We start from the raw sequence: 17,041 nt of genomic DNA, 5'->3' as shown, positions 1-17,041 counted from the left end.
GGGGCCTGCCTTGGCCCGGCCTCGGCGGGCGGGGGGACAGCCCCGGCCTGAGGGAAGGCTTTGTGAGGGCAGGAGGGGCCCGGGCGGCTGCTTCTGGCGGGGTGTAGGAGCCTTCTGCAGCTCTGAGGAGGCAGCGGGGCAGAGAGAGCCCTGGGCCCTCCCGGGGTCGATGGTTAAAGGCCGAGCACAGGCATTCCCCCGTGGTGGGGGACATTCAGCGATCGCTCTCCCTCCCCAGCAGGATCCGGCCACAGGGCAAGGACGCAGCAGCAGCATGCCTTGCCCCCCGGGAGCTGTTGGCATCTCTTGTGATGAACTTTCAAGCCAGGCTCTTCGCTAGCTGTGGGGTCAGGATGCTGCCCCAGCCCTGGCGTTTCTTCTCCCGGGCTGCGGAGGAGGTGGCATTGCAGAGGATACGGAAGGTCCTGTGCGTGGCCGAGAAGAACGATGCCGCTCGAGGGATTGCAGATCTGCTCTCCAACAGCAGAATGCGACGGGTAGGAGTACACCACGGCTGCCTTACTGCCTGCAGGGCTGGCTTGGCTGGAGAGGGTCAGCTCACCAGGGTCGTCATGCAGCACAGGGAGCTCACAGCACAATCTCAGGTGTAGGCTGTGTCTTCTGCAGTAGCGTGGCCCTCTCTGCCCAGTTGGCATCAGTGTGTGTGTGACATCTTGCACTGTTTTATTCTGTCCACTTCTAACTGTGCGAGACTCTGTCCAAGACCAAAGACTCTTTGGTGGACAAACACCACTTGCCCAAATGTATTTGGGAGTCTTAGACCCCTTTTCCCTTGTGACTTAAGTCCTGTTGGAATTTAGCTCCCCAGCTGTGCTTCCTCTGTCCAGACTGTCTTCTTGGGGTATTGAGCTCTGTGGTGAGGGCTCCCTGTGTTGTTCCTAGCTTTGCAGGGTACATGAAAGGCTTGAGGAACTGAAACCATCTGCTGGCATGTATTTTCCAGTCAAAAAGCACCTCTTCTGCAGCATCAGCAAGTGTCGGGTTTACTGAAGTTCACATAATAAAGCAAAGATGGTCTGTGGTCTGGAGAAGAGGAGTTCAAAGATCTCTCCTCTCCGCTGCGTTGTTTCATGACCTTTAACAGTTTGCTTAATTAGTTGGTATTTCCAAGCTAAGGAACTAGAAGATCCTTCTAGACCAGAATTACATTTGAATGAAAGGTGTTACTGAGAACCTGGGGTGCTGGCAGTCCCAATCAAGGAAGATACCATTCTACTTCTGTAGAAAAAAACCCCAAATAGCCAATCTAGAAACTTCCACGAGTCTCCGTTAGGTGGAGGGTAGTCTTGAGGACTGGGAGCTAGCAGAATAATTGTCATTTGGAGCAGGGCAGTTGTTTGTCAGGAATATAATTACCCAACCCCATTAAACAAACCTGTTGTCACTGTCCATGGGGAGATAACCCTGGCATCCCCTTCAGGCATGGTTTAAAATCCTCTTACGTTGGAAAGCACCGTCTCAATGTGTCCATAAATGATACAGGCAATTTCCATTTGCCCCACCTTGCCTTTGTGTTTTGGCTACGGTACCTGGTTTTCACTAGCCCTGTGCTTCCCTGTGCTCTGCCCTAGCAGCGTGTGTAAAGCGAGGCGGAACGCGTTCGGGGTCCCTTAGGAGCCAGAAACTCAGCAACTTTCCTTTTTCTTCTAGCGAGAAGGGTTTTCCAAGTTCAACAAGATCTATGAATACGACTACCAGATGTTTGGCCAGGTAGAGTTTTCTTTCATTCTACTGCTGGATCAGAGAAGTGCAAAATACTAATTACTGAAAGTCATTGGTCAGAAGTTACGAAACACATATCCAGTGACGGGGACGTTTTGTCCAAGGATGAGGAAAAGTCAGATGTTTTTTTTCTTGGCTCAGCCACTGACTTGTTTTGTTGCTTTAAGTCTTTCAACTTTTTGGGTTTATATCAGTCAAAAATGTATTGCTATTTAAAATTGGGAGCTTCCTACAAAAATCGAGGAAAAGGCCATAGATTTAGCTGTCAGCAGGAGAAGAGCTTTTTATGATCCATTTGCAGGAGGGAGGTGTCACTGGTTGTGTAAATGGAGAACTGCATCCAAATCTTGGGGTTCTGGGTAGTTTTTAGAAAGTGATGGGCGCTAATTAACCTCGCTGTGTCTCTTGCAGAACGTTACTATGGTGATGACATCCGTGTCAGGACACTTACTGGCTCATGATTTTAAGCTGCCGTTTCGCAAATGGTAAGTGCTTGTACCCCCTGGCAGGAAGGGGGGTGTCATCTTCTGCCTCCCACCCTGAGCTGAGTGGGAGCAGAGAGAGGCTCTGACGCCACCTGTTTGAAGGAGCCACGCAGAGGAGGAGCATTAGCAGCAAATTTTATACAGAATGGCTAAAATATTGTTCCAAATTACTGCTAAAAATCCCCCAAATCATAATACTGATTAAAATACATTAAGGCAGATCCAAGGAATTAAACTGATTCCAAAACTTGATTGATGGGGAGTGAGGCGCTTTTTCTGTCTTCCCTCCCCTTTGTTCTCTGTGCTTGAAATAAGAGAAGTTGCTTGTTTACAGCTTCCAGATTTGTTGTTTCCTCTGGTTGCTTTTAGTTCTACTGCTTTTAAGCATAACTCAGCATTTCACGTGAGCTCTGAAGTTGTCTAAGATGAGGCCCATAATAAAATTTGTTATTAATTCCAGTACTTGAATAGCCCTCGCTCACATGACAGCACCAGTTAGTGTCTCACAATGTATGTTTTAGTTTTGTTATGCACACTTTTTGTCCTCTGTTTACCAGGCATAGCTGCAACCCTCTAGCTCTTTTTGACGCTGAAATTGAGAAGTATTGCCCTGAAAATTACATGGATATCAAGGTACGTTGTTTTTAAGAGTTTCCCTGAAATCCTGAGCTCAAGGGTTAGTTGTACAAATATTGTCTCTGACAGAAGGAGGACTGTACCTTTGTCCTTAACGTCTAAGTTCTAGAGTTTAGCAAATTCCTCCTGCTTTTCCTAGGACTATGCATGTTGTGACATTGAAAGTTTCCTGCTTACGTACAACTAGTGCAGTAAAGGAACGACTGATTTTCTAAAAGTAGAAATGTTTTTCCAATAAGGTGGAGTTGGTAACTGCATCTCAGTTTTACCAAAAAAAATGACATTTTCAGAAAACAGCCTGTGGTACAATCCAATCCAAGCCATGCTTTTTGACAGAGTTAGATGTAAATAAATGACTCAATTCTTTTGAAAGCTGCCTAATCTCATGAGAGACACAATTACAAAATGTTATTGCAACAATCTGTCTCTATGGATACACGTTGCATTTCGTGTTCAGTTAGTGAGTCATTCTGAAATTAAATGACAGAGCAAGTGGCCTGGTGTGTCTCACTCTGCCTTGTTTTCTGATCTCAGAGAACCCTCGAGCGAGAAGTCCAGCAGTGCCAAGCTCTGGTGATCTGGACCGACTGCGATCGAGAAGGAGAAAACATTGGCTTTGAGATAATTCACGTTTGCAAAGCTGGTGCGTAGAGCATCTTCTTCTTCATCAGTCTGAGTTCCATTAACATGCTGATTTAACAGGTAACAGAGGCATATTCTCAGTCTCACTGCTTCTTCTTCATCAGTCTGAGTTCCATTAACGTGCTGATTTAACAGGTAACACTGCTCTGAGATCTCGTAACAGAGGCATATTCTCAGTCTTACCATGTCCAGGTTAAATATCTTGACTGTAGTTCTGATAAATATGTGGCTTTGATAGATCATAAATATATTGAACTATTGGAAAGCTATAGAATATGTTGACGGCGTACTCTGTCGAAGACAGCTGTTTATTTGTTGCTCCTTTCTATTGGTGTTTGAGTCGCTCTTTGATTATTTGGCTTTTTTTTTTTTTTTGGTGTTTGACAGTAAAGCCAAACCTCCAGGTTTTCCGAGCCCGTTTCTCAGAGATTACACTTCACGCTGTCAGAACAGCCTGCCAGAACCTCACCCAGCCCGACCAGAGAACCAGCGATGCCGTTGACGTCAGGCAGGAGCTGGACCTCAGGATAGGTACGTAAAAACCTGCTGGAGAGGAGAGCGGGCTGCCAGGCCTGAGCTGCTGCCTGCACCTCTACTGAAGGCAGGTGAGCAAGAGTGTGGCAGGCAGGCAGGGAACAGCTTTGTTATCAGTGTAGAGCTTATTATAAATACTTAAACTTCCTCAGACTGCTGTACCCAGAGGATGGTTGGTCATCGGGCTCTTCCTCGCTTCTCATCTAATCACATTGAATGCACATTGTTGAAGCCCAGCAAGGGGTGCTTAGGAATCATTCGTTACCATATCCTCAACACAAGACAGAAATGCCCTCTGTAGTGTCATAAATCTGATTTTTTGATCAGATACAACTAAATCACATCTTGTGTTTTACTAGAAACGTGCTTTTTGAAGCAAGTGTTAGGTTATAGCTCATGCAGCACTGACAGGTGTCTGCAACTGAGTATTAAACTAAAGTAAAATTAATAATCAGAGTATTAAAAAGAATCACCCGAAGTGTTGTGATTATTCTTCAATGTTGTTGTGTTCAGTCTTGGTGTCCTTTTGTGTTTTCTCAGGTGCTGCCTTCACCAGATTCCAGACGCTGAGGCTCCGGAAGATCTTCCCTGATATTTTAGCAGATCAGCTGATCAGCTATGGCAGCTGCCAGTTCCCGACGCTGGGCTTTGTGGTGGAACGCTTTAAAGCCATCCAGGCCTTTGTTCCTGAGGCCTTCTATAAAATAAAAGGTATGTTTGGGGAAAGCAAGTCCTGGGCTCCATCTTAAAGGGCTTGACAAGTATAGAAAGGGAAAACATCAGGGCAACAAACAAATAATGCTGCAAAGGTGGTTTCCTCTTCCTTTGCCATGACCACTGAGCAGAACTGAAAGGTTTCCCAATAGCATGGCCCCTCTGCCTCTGCTGTGTTTCCGTTGTGTTACTGCTGTGTCACTCAGATCTGTTGTTCAACACAGTGACACACGATCACGAAGAGGGCAGCGTGGTCTTCAACTGGAAGAGGAACCGGCTCTTCAATCACACGGCGTGCCTGGTCCTTTACCAGATGTGTATGGAGGTAAGAAAACTTGTAAATAGTTGTATAATCCCATATCAGCCAAACGTTTCCTGCATCTGTCTCGCTCAAGACCTTTAAAGAACAGTTTGTATAAACCCTTAAAGGAGATTTTTTGTGTTTTCCTTACTCTGTGTTTAGGATCCAGTAGCAACTGTTGTTGAGGTTGGGAGCAAGCCAAAAAGCAAGTGGAGGCCCCTGCCCCTGGACACTGTGGTACGTTTGAACTACACTGAAAGGACTTATTTCAAAGAAGCTTTGAACAGATATTTTACTCACCCCTCTGAATTATGCACAAATGCATTCTTTTTCTGGCTCCTCCCAATGCAGGAACTTGAGAAATTGGCTTCCCGAAAACTGAAAATAAACGCAAAGGAAACCATGAGAATTGCAGAAAAACTCTATACTCAGGGGTAAGAAAGCAAGACTTGGCTTGATAAACTTAATTCTTTCAAATGTAAATAGTGGTTAGGCCAAAATGGGAAGCATCTTGGAGCATCTCCTAAAGTGCTCTTCTGTCTTTCTTTTTAAGGTTCATCAGCTACCCCCGAACTGAGACCAACATTTTCCCCAAGGAGCTGAATCTCTCTGCCTTAGTGCAGCAGCAAACCCAGGACCCAAACTGGGGAGGGTTTGCACAGAGGATTTTGGATCAGGGTGGGCCAACCCCTCGGAATGGAACCAAAACAGATCAGGCTCACCCTCCCATTCACCCCACCAAATACACCGCTAACCTGCAGGTGAGCTTAACGAAGGCAGAGGTAACTGGATGGCTTATATTGCTTGATAAATAAAGATAGAAATCTCATTAATATGGTTGTTAGCACGGTATCGTCACCTGAAATCTTGCTAATGAGGTGTCACTCCTCTTGACATCTCATTAATGCTGGAGAAGACTCTGACCCTCTTTTTCTGTTTGATGTCAGGGCAATGAGCAGAGACTCTATGAATTCATCGTGCGCCATTTTTTGGCTTGCTGCTCTCAAGATGCCAAGGGACAGGAAACAACCGTGGAGATTGACATTGCTAACGAGAGATTCATTGCTCAAGGACTAATGATCCTGGCCCGAAATTATCTGGAAGTCTATCCTTATGAGAAGTGGAGCGATAAGGTAATGTCCTTGAATAACATAGATGGGAGAGGCTAAAATACCTGGAGTTTAAAAATCTCACTTCACTGCCGACTTCAGACCCCTCTACACAACGTCCTTTGACGATTTCTGGCCCACTGGCTGTTTTGCTCAGAGCCATCTCTGCTGAAAACCCCTGCAGCTTTATTGTGCCAGCTTTGGATAGATGCTTCCCCTTCTGACCCCACAGCAGAGACCATACAGGGCTTTGGGGTTGATTTTACTCACCCAGAGGAGCTGCAATTGGTGTTCAGTGGTGTCTCTGGCAGCTCATTACTGGTTAATCCTAAGGACCCTGAGACTGGAGTTCCTCTAGAACAGGGCACTGGCTCTATTGCTTCACTGGCCTGCTCTTAGTCTGACATTTTGTCTGCAGTGAATGGACCAGAAGGCAGTTTCAAAGAGATTCTCCTTCCCTTCAGGTTATCCCACTGTATCAGAAAGGGTCTCGCTTTCAGCCCACTACAGTGGAGATGGTGGATGGGGAAACCAGCCCTCCATTGCTCCTCACAGAAGCGGATCTGATTGCTCTCATGGAGAAACATGGCATTGGTCAGTATTGGCAGCGTGACCTTTCGCTCTGGGGAGAGAATTGTTTATAAACTTCTTCTCAACTTGTCTCATACCAGTTCTGTCCCACCGTTAAGAGCAGGGAATTCTCCAGATGTCACTTTAGATAAGAAATCACTTAAATGTACAGAACGAAAGGATAGCAGAGACCTGCAGGCAAAGTCCAAAGATCCTAAGGAGTCTGCAGTGCCTGCAGCACCCAGGGAGATGTGCAATTTAGGGTGCAGCGTGTGCCTGCCAGCACACTGTTAGCCTCAGTGCAAGTGGGACATGAGGACAGTGCTGCTCCTGACTATAACTTGTCTCCTTGTCCCTTTAGTGCCTTGCACTCTGCAACAGGCACAGGGGAAATCATTTCTTGGCACCTGATTTGACTAACGAGATGTCTGCTTGCAGGGACTGATGCCACTCACGCCGAGCACATCGAGACGATTAAGACACGGATGTACGTGGGCCTTACAGCAGATCAGCGGTTCCTCCCAGGCCACCTGGGCATGGGGCTGGTTGAAGGTAAGGGCAGGACCTGTTAGGAAGATGGCAGGTTCCTTACCTCCTCCTTCCTTTCGCTTTACCATGTGGTATGTTCCTCAGGCTATGATTCCATGGGCTATGAGATGTCCAAGCCCGACCTTCGAGCTGAGCTGGAAGCTGATCTGAAACTCATCTGTGAAGGGAAAAAGGACAAAGCTGTAGTGTTGCAGCAGCAGGTCCAAAAGTACAAGCAAGTCTTCATCGAAGCTGTGGCCAGAGCCAACAAGTGAGTCCTGTCTTTGCCCTCTTCTGTTTCCCTTGCTGTTCTGGGAGGTGCTGGCTTCTCCTCTGGGGCTCAGCCTGTCACACTCTTTCCCTGGAGCTCTGCCTGGTGCGTGTAGGCATTTGCAGGGGAAGGGATGACTCGCAGCCTGGCACACCACCATGAGTTGGTGCCAACAAACTGCTCGTGTTGGTTTAAACCCTAAAGATAAAATTCAGAGCTGGGCGAAGGAGACAGCAACGTGCACTGACCTCTTTCATGTTGTACCTGCACCTCTCGTGTTCCAGAGGCACATTGTTGAATCAACATACTGGTGGAGAAGCTCAGAGTGGGCAGCAGGTGCTAATTCTCTGCAGTGCTTGGTTCCTCTTTGCAGAGGAGACACACGGGATGCTCTCCTTGGTTCTTTACAGGTTGGACCAGGCCCTGGCTCAGTATTTTGGAGAAGCTGCAGAAATTGCTGAGCAAGAGGAGGTCTACCCGGCAATGCCCGTTTCCGTTCGGAAGTGTCCACAGTGCAACAATGACATGGTCCTGAAGACAAAGAAGAACGGAGGGTTGGTGATCTTCCCTGTTGTAGAAAATAGCCTTCTGTGTTGGTTTGTGTTCTTCTAGGCGTTGTTTTTTACCTCCCCTCTGCAGCAAGCAGCTAGTTAACTCCACCAGCTACGTAAGCTGCGTGGACTCAGGTGAACCTCTCTCTCAAGTACAAATTTGCCCTTAAAAATTGTTGTTTTGACAATTTCTGATGGCTGAGAAGTCAGGAGAACAGACCACTGACCGTCTTGACTTTGCCTCCTCCTCATCTGGTGCCTTTGTCCCACGACAGGTTCTACCTCAGCTGCACGGGTTACCCGGCTTGCAAAGCTGCAGTCTGGTTTCCTGATTTCGTGCTGGATGTGGCCAGGGATGAGAGTGTCTGCACCGTGTGTCAGCCACATCCAGTTCACAGGTAGGTCATACCAGTTATCCCCTGGGGAAATGCAGCCCCTCAGACATTCCTTGTCAGCCATCAGGGCCAGAGGACTTCCGTGGGCTGGGCTGGGCAACTATTTTCCATTCTAATCTTGGAAAGCTGGAGCAGGACTCTCATGGCTTGGGGATGGAAAGAAGAGGGGTTGGGGAAACCAGTGTGAGTATAGCAGAATTTAAATAAAAAAGAAAAAAGAAACCAAAAACACACCATAGAAATTCAAGTCCAAGTCCAAATTGAGGTCTGTTGATGAGAAGTTGTATGAATCGGGACGCTTTTATTCTTCCTTTCCTTTTAGACTGAAGTTTAAGTTCAAGAGAGGCAGTGTTCCTCCCGTGATGCCCCTGGAGTTTGTTGGTTGCATCGGAGGCTGTGATGAGATGCTAAAAGAGCTCTTGGACCTCAAGTATTTACACAGGTCATCCCAGCCCGCATCGTCAGCCGGCCAGCAAGCGAACCACGTGCAGGTCAACAACTCCTTTAACAGAGCTAGTGGTGAAAGCAGGCACATGAGGGGGACCACAACCATGGCCCCAGGACATCTGCTCTCCTTGAGCTCAACGAGAACACCCAGGTCTGCTCCAGACGACGGGAACAACACAGTGGTGTGCAACTGTGGGAATGAAGCCCTGCTGTTGACCGTGCGCAAGGAAGGGCCCAACCAAGGCAGGCAGTTCTACAAATGCAGCACCAGTTCCTGCAACTTTTTCCTCTGGGCCGATCAGCAGCCAGAGGACAGAAGCAACGCGGCCCCGCGGGGCTCTGCGCTGCCCCAGCCCTTTGCAGGAAGGGGCCCAGCAGGATTTCAGCAGCCAAGAGGAGGAGGAGGAGGAGGAGGAGGAGGGAGAGGCCCAGAGGGCTTCGGAAGCAACAGCTCCGATGCAGGAGGTGGTGTGGTCTGTAAGTGTGACCAGCCAGCGGTAACGCGCACCGTCCAAAAGGAGGGGCCCAACAAAGGGCGGCAGTTCCACACCTGCCCCAAGCCCCGAGAGCAGCAGTGTGGCTTCTTCCAGTGGGCAGACGAAAACGTGGCACCGGGTAAGGCTGGGCTTGGGGTGAGACGTAAAAACTGGAGGCTGTTCTTGAAGCTTAAACCAAACCCATTTCTCACCCGTGCATGGTGCTACCACAGCGTGACAGCTCTTGTAAACTCGTACATTTAACAGGTTTGTCTTTAGAACATCTGTCGGCAGCGTTATAGCACTTCTAATGTTGCTTGTAACAACTGAGTCTGGCTTACCTTTCCGAGTGCTAGCAGCATATGTCCTCTTAGCACACATCTGCTGAGCTCTGGGCAGGATGCTTTGCTTCTGCATGCAGAAAGCTCAAGGGTCTGTCCGTCCATGAGGTGTTGGATAAAGCCCAGGACTCTTTCCAGCAGTCTGCTCAGGAATTTGTCCTCCCAAATTGCAGTGCTCAGCTGTGGGAGAGCTGTTTCTGACTTGGTACGGAGTTGAAGCAGTGAGATCACTTTTGGAGATTTGAAACCCCATTCTGTCATGCCAGGGAAACCGTGCTATTCCCTCTGCCCTACTTCAGGAATGCAGTAAAAGGCCAAATCTTTCTGAAGCTTTGATCAAAGCAGAGAAACTGAGTGGGGCTGCTGTGGAAGGATGCCGAAAACAAGTACCCATAAAAAAAACGATCACAAAATAAGGATGTGAAAGACAGAGCACTGACACAAAGGGACAGTGAGCAAACAGGTGATGTGGGCTGAGAGAGATCCTCAACACTGGCCTCCTCCTGAGACATTCAGGCCTAAAGGGGTAGAATCAAGTTTTCAAAACTACTTAAAAACCAAGTTCTCCTCTGGAATGTTTTGCTTCAGCTGTAGACCAGAGCAACCAGAGCAGTTTCCCCTGTTCTGTTGCCACATTTCTCTAATCCTGCAAGACAAATGGGTAACGTTTAACTGTTTAGAGAGAGCTGAAACAATTGTCATTTCAGGAATGATCTGAGTGGCTGGCGTAGTAAAATCCTTGATCTGCCATTTTGAAATTACCTTCTGTTTATCACCTACTTGTATTTTCAAAGGTACTTAACTACATTTTTTTTTCTCTCTAGGGCCTTCTGGAGACACCTCTTTGAACCACTTTGGCAGCGGTGGATACTCAAGGGGGGTGGGAAGTAAAGCCAAGAGACCGAGCAGTCTCTCCTCAGAAAGCACTGCCAAGAAACCACGGACCTGTAGCATTTGCCACCAGCCTGGCCACACCAGGAAAACCTGCCCTCAGAACCATTGAGCCTGGATGGACATCTGGAGAGCCTGGAAGGTCCAGGGTTGGGAGCTGCTACGGGAGAAACTACTGCTGAAAGGAACTGGAGTTTAGAAAAGAGCCTGTTGAGTGCTTTCTGGAAGGGCTGGTTGCCAGCTGCTCCTGCCAAGGGATACCATCCTCCCACATGCAGTACCCACCTGGGCAGCAAAGCCTCAAGCAGCTTTGAAAGGTGGCTCCGCTACTGGTGTCAGCCATTGTTTCCAGCTGCTCTTCTGCTGAGCAGATGGGGATAGTCTAAACATTTCAAGGAAGCATTGAGAAACTCAAATCTGCAGATAAAAACAGCACCGAATCTAGTCCACCTGCAGCTCCTACCACGGTGGTGGTTGTATGGAGCCTTTCAGCACAGGGAAGAGCACCAGGACAGACAGCAGGGCTCTCTCAGCCCCTGGCTTTCCACAGTGTGCAATTTTAAAGTTCCCTTCTAAGCTGATGTTACCTGAACAACATTCCCCTTTTTTTTTTTGTCACGGTGCCCCTTACCATGGCTGTCCCTGCCGGTGAAGGAGGGCCAGGTGTGGAGAAGCTGGATCCGGTGCTTGCCCTAAAAAGGGAAGCTCAGCTGCAGTGCTCAGGAAGAGCCTTCATTTTAGACAGTTCCTGAGCTTGAAACCAAGTTCTTCTTCAAACCTTGAGACTTGCCTCTGTGATGCTGCTAGCTAATGGAAGTTATTTTTGTCAAACTAATAAGTTTCTTATTAAAATGTTATTTAATTTTTAAATTTGATACAGTGACATCTTAACTCGGTCTTATTATTCCTTCCTACTTAAAATAGTTACACTATGACTGTAAAAGCATCCACCCAAATCTCTTTTTCCGCTCACTTACTGGAATAATGCAGGAGCTTTCTTGGCAGAAACTCCCTGCAGTTATTTAGAAATGAGCTCCTGCAGGGGGGCAGGGAAAGTGGTTTTTATCTCACCAGCTGCATCTGCTGTGGTGTTGCTGCCCAGGGACAGACAGACGGACAGACAGACAGCTGCCTCAACTGAAGGGAGGTTCTGTTTTCCTGCACTTAGTTTAGACTGAGCTCCCCGGGAAGCCAGGCTACCTCCTCCCTCTCTGCTGGGGCTTCCTCTCTACATCAAAGCGAGTAGATCCACAAGACTCCGGTGTCCTCTCCTGCCAGAGGACAGCATTCCCTTTTTCCCCCCTCAGGGCTGCTCAAGGCCCTGCTCTCCTTTGGGACACGGGGGTCAGCACTGAGGTGACACGCAGCACACAGAGCAGGGTGGCCAGAAGGCTGGAGTGGTTTCTCCAGCCTAGCCCGAAGCAGAGGAGATCCCAGCAGCACAGCTTTGCTTGAAGGTCTGCACGAGAGAGAAGAGAGCCTTTAACTGCAGCCATCCATTGCTGTCAGGCCTAAATCTACAGAGTAAGGTCAGGAGAACTCAGGTTGCTTTTCCTTCTCCCCCTGACTCCCACGATTAACAGCTGTGGCCTAAAAATACTGACCTGCCGGCTAAAATAACCGGATTAGGAGGCTTTGTAATGCAACCACTGAGCTGGCAAAAGCACAGGAGAAGCCCAGGCAGCAGCTTCTGAAGGGCAGCAGAAAGCATTGGTGTAGCACGGAGGCTGCAGGTGAAGCGTTGCTGGTGGCATCAGCCATGACCAGCTTCACTGGTCTAAGCCTGGCCAGCTTTTCCTGAGCCACTGGGTAAAATGGCACGAGCTCGGTGTCTGGACGGCTCACTCTGCAGGCACAGGGGTCTGGAAGAGGAGGAGAAAGGGTTTGCAGGATGGGGTCTGACCACCACCAAGCTCTCTCCGTGCAGGGGAGGAGGCTCCCAGGCAGTTCTTGCACCAACCACCGCAGCTGGAGGACAACTTCAGCCCTTATCACCAGAAAGGAGACACAACAGAGCTGACACAGGAGAACCAGCGTATACAGGGAAGGTTTATTCTCATCGCTGACACCTGGGGAGTGGGTTGGAGGAACAAACTTCAGTAACCTTCAGACTGGGAGGAAAAGCTCAGGTATTTTTTTTTTCTTCCTTCCCATAAACAAGATGATAGCTGTAAATAAAACTAAACCACAACAGCTGCTCACATTGAAGTCCACGGGATTTCTCCATCTCCACCAGTGTGCAAACAAACAGCTCTTCCCATGAAATATAACAATATATTACTTCGCTCTGGGTCTACAGCCAGAACCAAAGCCTACTAGCAGCCACTCAAAGGAAAAAAAAAAACACAAAAAAAACCCAAAATACCCAAACAAAACATACCTTCTTAATAAAAAGCATAAACCACTTCAGTTTCTGCAAGCACTCTACTCGGAGCATCACTCCCATCCTACCCTCCCACGGGGCTCCGAGGAAACGGGACCCCAAGACAGCAGCAACACACGGGTGAGAAGGTCACTGGACAGACTGGGAGGGGACTCACAGCCCTGCTGCAGCCACCACCAAGGAACCGATACCAGGAGCCTCCCGGGAGTCAGCAGCTGCTCTTCCTGCCACCTTTTCCAGGACATCTTCCAGCAAAACACTGTGTGGGACAAGGGCCTCTTCCTCGGGGCAGAGCCGATACTGGCAGGATGAAGAGGAAGGGCTGGGCTCACCCCTTTTGGTGGCTGAAAGGGTTTCCAAAGAATAAACCCAAAGCCCTGTTTGCTTTGTCAAGTGCCCGGACAACCCCCCACCCCCCGTGGTCATCGCTTGGGCAATATCCAGCAGAGGGATGAGGCTCCCACCCTGTCCCAAAAGCTGGCTGAGGGCATGGCACGGTAAGACCAAGGGGACACTGCACCCCGTGGGGTCTGCAGGACACAGCAGCAGCGAGGAACCGCTCCCCTCCAGCTCCAGCTGGTGTTGGGGGGGTGAGGGGAGCCCAGGAGCTGGGACAGCAGGCTGGGACAGGCAGAGGACACCAGGAACCAGAGACCAAACATGCTTCACGTCGGCTCCCAACACCCAGCGGACGGGACTCACCTGTAGGTACTGGAGGAGTGGGCTACATTTGCCCCGGGTTTGGCTGAGCCTCCCAGCCAAAGGCTCCTTACGCCAACACCCACCTCTGCTCAGGCACGTTTTATTCAGACAGGAAATATTATTTTTCTCATAAAGTGCAAGAACTTCGCCTCTTACTGACTAGTCAACTAGAAGCTTCGCAAACCCTCACAGCGGGGAGCAGCAGAGGGGTAAGGAACACCCTATGTTCAGGAGCTCCCAACCCACTGGTCACTTCTCCTTCAGCAGGAGCTCCGGCTCAGAGATGGCCCTGTAGAGCATGAAGCCCATTTCATCGATTTCATCTTCCGACAGCTCGCAGAAGAGGTTGATTTTGTGGTTGAAATAAGAAGGCAGAACCCCTTTCTCCAGGTAGCCTACCAGCTCCTCAAGGACCTGCTGGAACCTGTCAGCAAGGCTTTCTTCTGCCCAGTCCGAACTGGTGGCACTGAGGTGAAGGACAACGTGGGTCAAGGGGCTGCCGCTCAGTTTGTGCAGGGTGGGATGGCTCTTGCAGACCCCGTTGAGGATGCGGAGGCAGTGCTGCCGAGCCCCAGAGTCACCAGCATCCAGCTCCTTCACCTTCGAGACCTCTGCCCTGTAAAAGCTCTGAAGCCAGAGGTTTTCCACCAGTCCTTCAGGAGGAGCAGCCAAAAGAACCTTGTCCTCCATTTCCACCACCGGGAAGAGGATGATGCTCAGCTCAACCTGATCGTGTTTGACTTCCAGCTTCAGCTCCTGGGAGGCCACCACCGGGTGGATGACGCTCCCCAGCAGGCTGCCTATGGCAGGCCAGTTGATGGAGGCCACCAGCATCTTGTGGAGGGTCTCGTTGAGCGCGTTGGAGGAGAGGTACCGACCCACAATGAACCTGTCCCAGGCACTACACCCACGAGGGAAATACTCCAGATCGGTCCTCTTGATCATCCAGTACTGGGGGTTCCTCACCACGGTGTCCTCTCCTGGGATGAGGCTCCAGAGCGTAGTGTCGAGGACCACCGGGAGCATGAGGTGGATGTGGTCAGCTGTGAGAGCCTCAAGGCCATCAAGAAGGGGACCGCTGAGGAAGAGGCTGCCAAAGGGCAGCTCTGGGCACTTGCTCCGTAGGAAGTTCTGCAGTTGGGTGCAGATGCTCCTGGCCAGCTGCGGGGCGAGGGACACCTGCACCTCGGGCACGGCCAGTCGGCTGCTGTAGTGGGAGAGGAGCTTCTCCTGCAGCGTGAGGCAGCGCGGAGGGGTGGATTCCACCCGAGGGGTCTCCAGAGGGGTGGGGCAGACCCTGGGTGCTGTGAGAAAGGGATGGGACAGAGGGAAGGGAGAAGGTAAAGCTCTGAGGAGATCATCTGCAACCTACAGCAGCAACTTCTGCCACAGCCGAGGTGCAGGCGTGAGCTGGGTGCCCAGCTCTCAGCCCACCTCTCTGGATACAAGATCATCTGCAACCTACAGCAGCAACTTCTCCTCCTGCAGCCAAGGTGGGTGCCCAGCTCTCAGCCCACCTGTCTGGATACGAAGCTGACCTTGCCAAGAGGACCACCACCAAATCCTCTGATGCTTCTCAGTCAAGGCAGAGCCCAAACTAACCTCCAAATCCATCTGTCTGGCCTCACCCCTCAGCTAGGGGTGGGTAAACCAGGCTACGTGCCAGCAGCCGGGCAAGGGACTTGCATGCCAGGGTTGCCAAGAGCCTCAGCCCCACCGAGGCTGCTCAGGCAGATCCAGCCTGCCCTGAACACCCAGTCCCACCAATGATCCCACTCTGGGTCCAGTATCTCAGGACCTTCCCTGCACTGAGCTGGGCTTCTTTCCCACTTGGAAAAACACCATGTTTGTAGGCAGATGGACAAAGCAGCCTTTGTCTGGCTGCTCCGAAGCGCACCTTCCTCCAGACGGGGCTGACCCAGAAACCGGGAGCAGCAGCCACCACTCCAGAAGAAACAAAGGAGCCCCGACAGGCTCCACCACGCCGTGGTGGCCGAGACACCCGGGACGTTATCGGAGGTGCCGTTACCCCCAGGCATTGCCTAAAAAGGGGCCGTGGCTTGGAAGCCTCCCAGAAGGGAGGGCACAATCGGGTCGGCTTTCCGGACACCGAGCTAAAAATAACACGGGAGCTCCCAAACTGCGGGGAGCAGCGGCACATCAAGGTGATCTTCCCAACCGTGGCCACCACCAGAGCCTCACCTGGCACCGGTGGGCGAGCTGGAGAGAGCAGAGGCTCGCTAAGGTCTTCCCTTCTCTGCTTCTTGGGGGGCTTCGGCGTCGCTTTGATCAAGGCCAAGTCCTGCCAGCTCTCCTCCAGGGTCTTCTGCTCGGCTTTGGGATCACTTTCATCACGAGGGCTGGTGGCCCGGTCGATCAGCTTGGAGGGGGAGGAAAACCCACGGGGACACGTTATTATCTCTGCACCGTTTTCCCTGCGGTGACACCCCGAGGGAGACACAGCCCCACGCGGGGCTTCTGCTAGCCAAAAATACAGAGTTTAGGGGGCCACGAAGGTGCAACGTTTCTTCCTGCGGGTTTTAAGTGGGGAAAAAAGTGGGAATTAAGCCCAAGGTGTCTTTCTGGATGGGATAGTGTATCCCGAAGGGGTGTTGCTCTGGGGAAAAAGGGGGAGGGAGGGGGCTGTGTGTGTCCCTTCAGGGTGGGAGCAGGCAACACCACACCAACACCGTTTGAGGGACCAGCTCGGGAGAGGTCTGTGGCCCGTCCTTCTCCCCCATGGAATGGCCACCCGGTCGCTCCCGTTCTCCAAACCCCAACGGGCAAACGTCCCCAGCCTTACCCGCTTGACGGCCAGCGTGGCGATGGCGAGCACGGCCGCCCCGGTGACCCCCAGCACCAGCCTGGCGTTGGCCAACAGCAGGTCCAGGACGCTGCCCAGCCCGCTGTCCTCCTGCCGCTTGCCCCGCGTCCGCCCGAACTCCGCCATGGTCGCCCTGCGGAAGGAGAAGAGCAGCAGGGCTGGCCCGCTCAGACCGGAGGTACCCGCCGCCCCGGGGGACGCGGAGCCTGCAGGGTGAAAGGGTTTTTTTTTGGAGGTTTCTGCGGCGTCCCCCTCCCTCCGCCTCCGGGGCAAAGGCTCCGGGACTCCTGGGTGCGGCGGAGGAGCAAGGGTCACCCCGGAAAAGGGTCACCCGCCCGGTGGCGGGTCACCACCGCCGCCTCGGGGGGACCCGGCGGCGCTGGAGTTTGGGGGGAACCGCGGCCCGCGCCCCCCCGGGGGAGAGGGGGACCGGGACGGAGACCCCCGCGCCGCCGAGGAGCGGGGAGGGGGGGGCAAGGAGAGGCGGGGGGGCCGCGG

The 17,041-nt window shown here is 51.2% G+C and overlaps 2 protein-coding genes and 1 long non-coding RNA gene across 4 annotated transcripts in view; 1 reads left to right on the top strand and 2 right to left on the bottom strand.

Annotated features, from left to right (window-relative positions):
* Positions 1–11,504, top strand: part of TOP3A (topoisomerase (DNA) III alpha) — an 18,520-nt gene extending 7,016 nt beyond the window's left edge. Inside the window, exons 1-19 of one of the 2 annotated variants that reach the window (XM_014936349.1) lie at positions 172–497; positions 1,672–1,731; positions 2,155–2,228; positions 2,786–2,861; positions 3,399–3,507; positions 3,894–4,037; positions 4,581–4,751; positions 4,979–5,079; positions 5,218–5,292; positions 5,407–5,489; positions 5,609–5,816; positions 6,003–6,188; positions 6,629–6,758; positions 7,173–7,286; positions 7,368–7,533; positions 7,944–8,087; positions 8,360–8,482; positions 8,802–9,541; positions 10,568–11,504. In XM_014936349.1, coding sequence (XP_014791835.1) covers positions 312–497; positions 1,672–1,731; positions 2,155–2,228; positions 2,786–2,861; positions 3,399–3,507; positions 3,894–4,037; positions 4,581–4,751; positions 4,979–5,079; positions 5,218–5,292; positions 5,407–5,489; positions 5,609–5,816; positions 6,003–6,188; positions 6,629–6,758; positions 7,173–7,286; positions 7,368–7,533; positions 7,944–8,087; positions 8,360–8,482; positions 8,802–9,541; positions 10,568–10,746 — 3,069 coding nt within the window. In that variant the 5' untranslated portion in view covers positions 172–311 and the 3' untranslated portion in view covers positions 10,747–11,504. Of the gene's footprint in view, positions 1–171; positions 498–1,671; positions 1,732–2,154; positions 2,229–2,785; positions 2,862–3,398; positions 3,508–3,893; positions 4,038–4,580; positions 4,752–4,978; positions 5,080–5,217; positions 5,293–5,406; positions 5,490–5,608; positions 5,817–6,002; positions 6,189–6,628; positions 6,759–7,172; positions 7,287–7,367; positions 7,534–7,943; positions 8,088–8,359; positions 8,483–8,801; positions 9,542–10,567 lie in introns of those variants that run through there. The other variant, XM_014936351.1, reaches the window with a different exon arrangement.
* On the bottom strand, positions 4,059–7,934 carry LOC106884779. Its single transcript, XR_001411286.1, has 4 exons — positions 7,782–7,934; positions 7,327–7,440; positions 5,356–5,433; positions 4,059–4,737 (listed from the first exon to the last, which is right to left on the bottom strand). It is a non-coding gene; the product is annotated as an uncharacterized LOC106884779 (long non-coding RNA).
* Positions 11,505–12,670: 1,166 nt separating the features above from the next.
* Positions 12,671–17,001, bottom strand: MIEF2 (mitochondrial elongation factor 2). Its single transcript, XM_014936354.1, has 3 exons — positions 16,523–17,001; positions 15,922–16,099; positions 12,671–15,023 (listed from the first exon to the last, which is right to left on the bottom strand). Exons 1-3 carry the CDS (start codon positions 16,667–16,669, stop codon positions 13,969–13,971), a joined length of 1,380 nt encoding a protein of 459 aa, XP_014791840.1. The 5' UTR covers positions 16,670–17,001; the 3' UTR covers positions 12,671–13,968.
* Positions 17,002–17,041: the final 40 nt, after the last annotated feature.

Source organism: Calidris pugnax, unplaced genomic scaffold (genome assembly GCF_001431845.1).
Source record: "Calidris pugnax isolate Ruff unplaced genomic scaffold, ASM143184v1 scaffold17, whole genome shotgun sequence".
In the NCBI taxonomy this organism is placed as follows: Eukaryota; Metazoa; Chordata; class Aves; order Charadriiformes; family Scolopacidae; genus Calidris; species Calidris pugnax.
This window is presented reverse-complemented; position numbering and strand designations above follow the sequence as displayed.

Excerpts from the sequence above, each read along its gene's own strand:
- MIEF2 (XM_014936354.1), bottom strand. The coding sequence starts at position 16,669 with ATGGCGGAGTTCGGGCGGACGCGGGGCAAGCGGCAGGAGGACAGCGGG. Across the intron at positions 16,100-16,522 it reads CCACGCTGGCCGTCAAGCGG|CTGATCGACCGGGCCACCAG; the intron begins GTAAGGCTGGGG and ends TCCCCCTCCAAG. Across the intron at positions 15,024-15,921 it reads AGCTCGCCCACCGGTGCCAG|CACCCAGGGTCTGCCCCACC; the intron begins GTGAGGCTCTGG and ends CCTTTCTCACAG.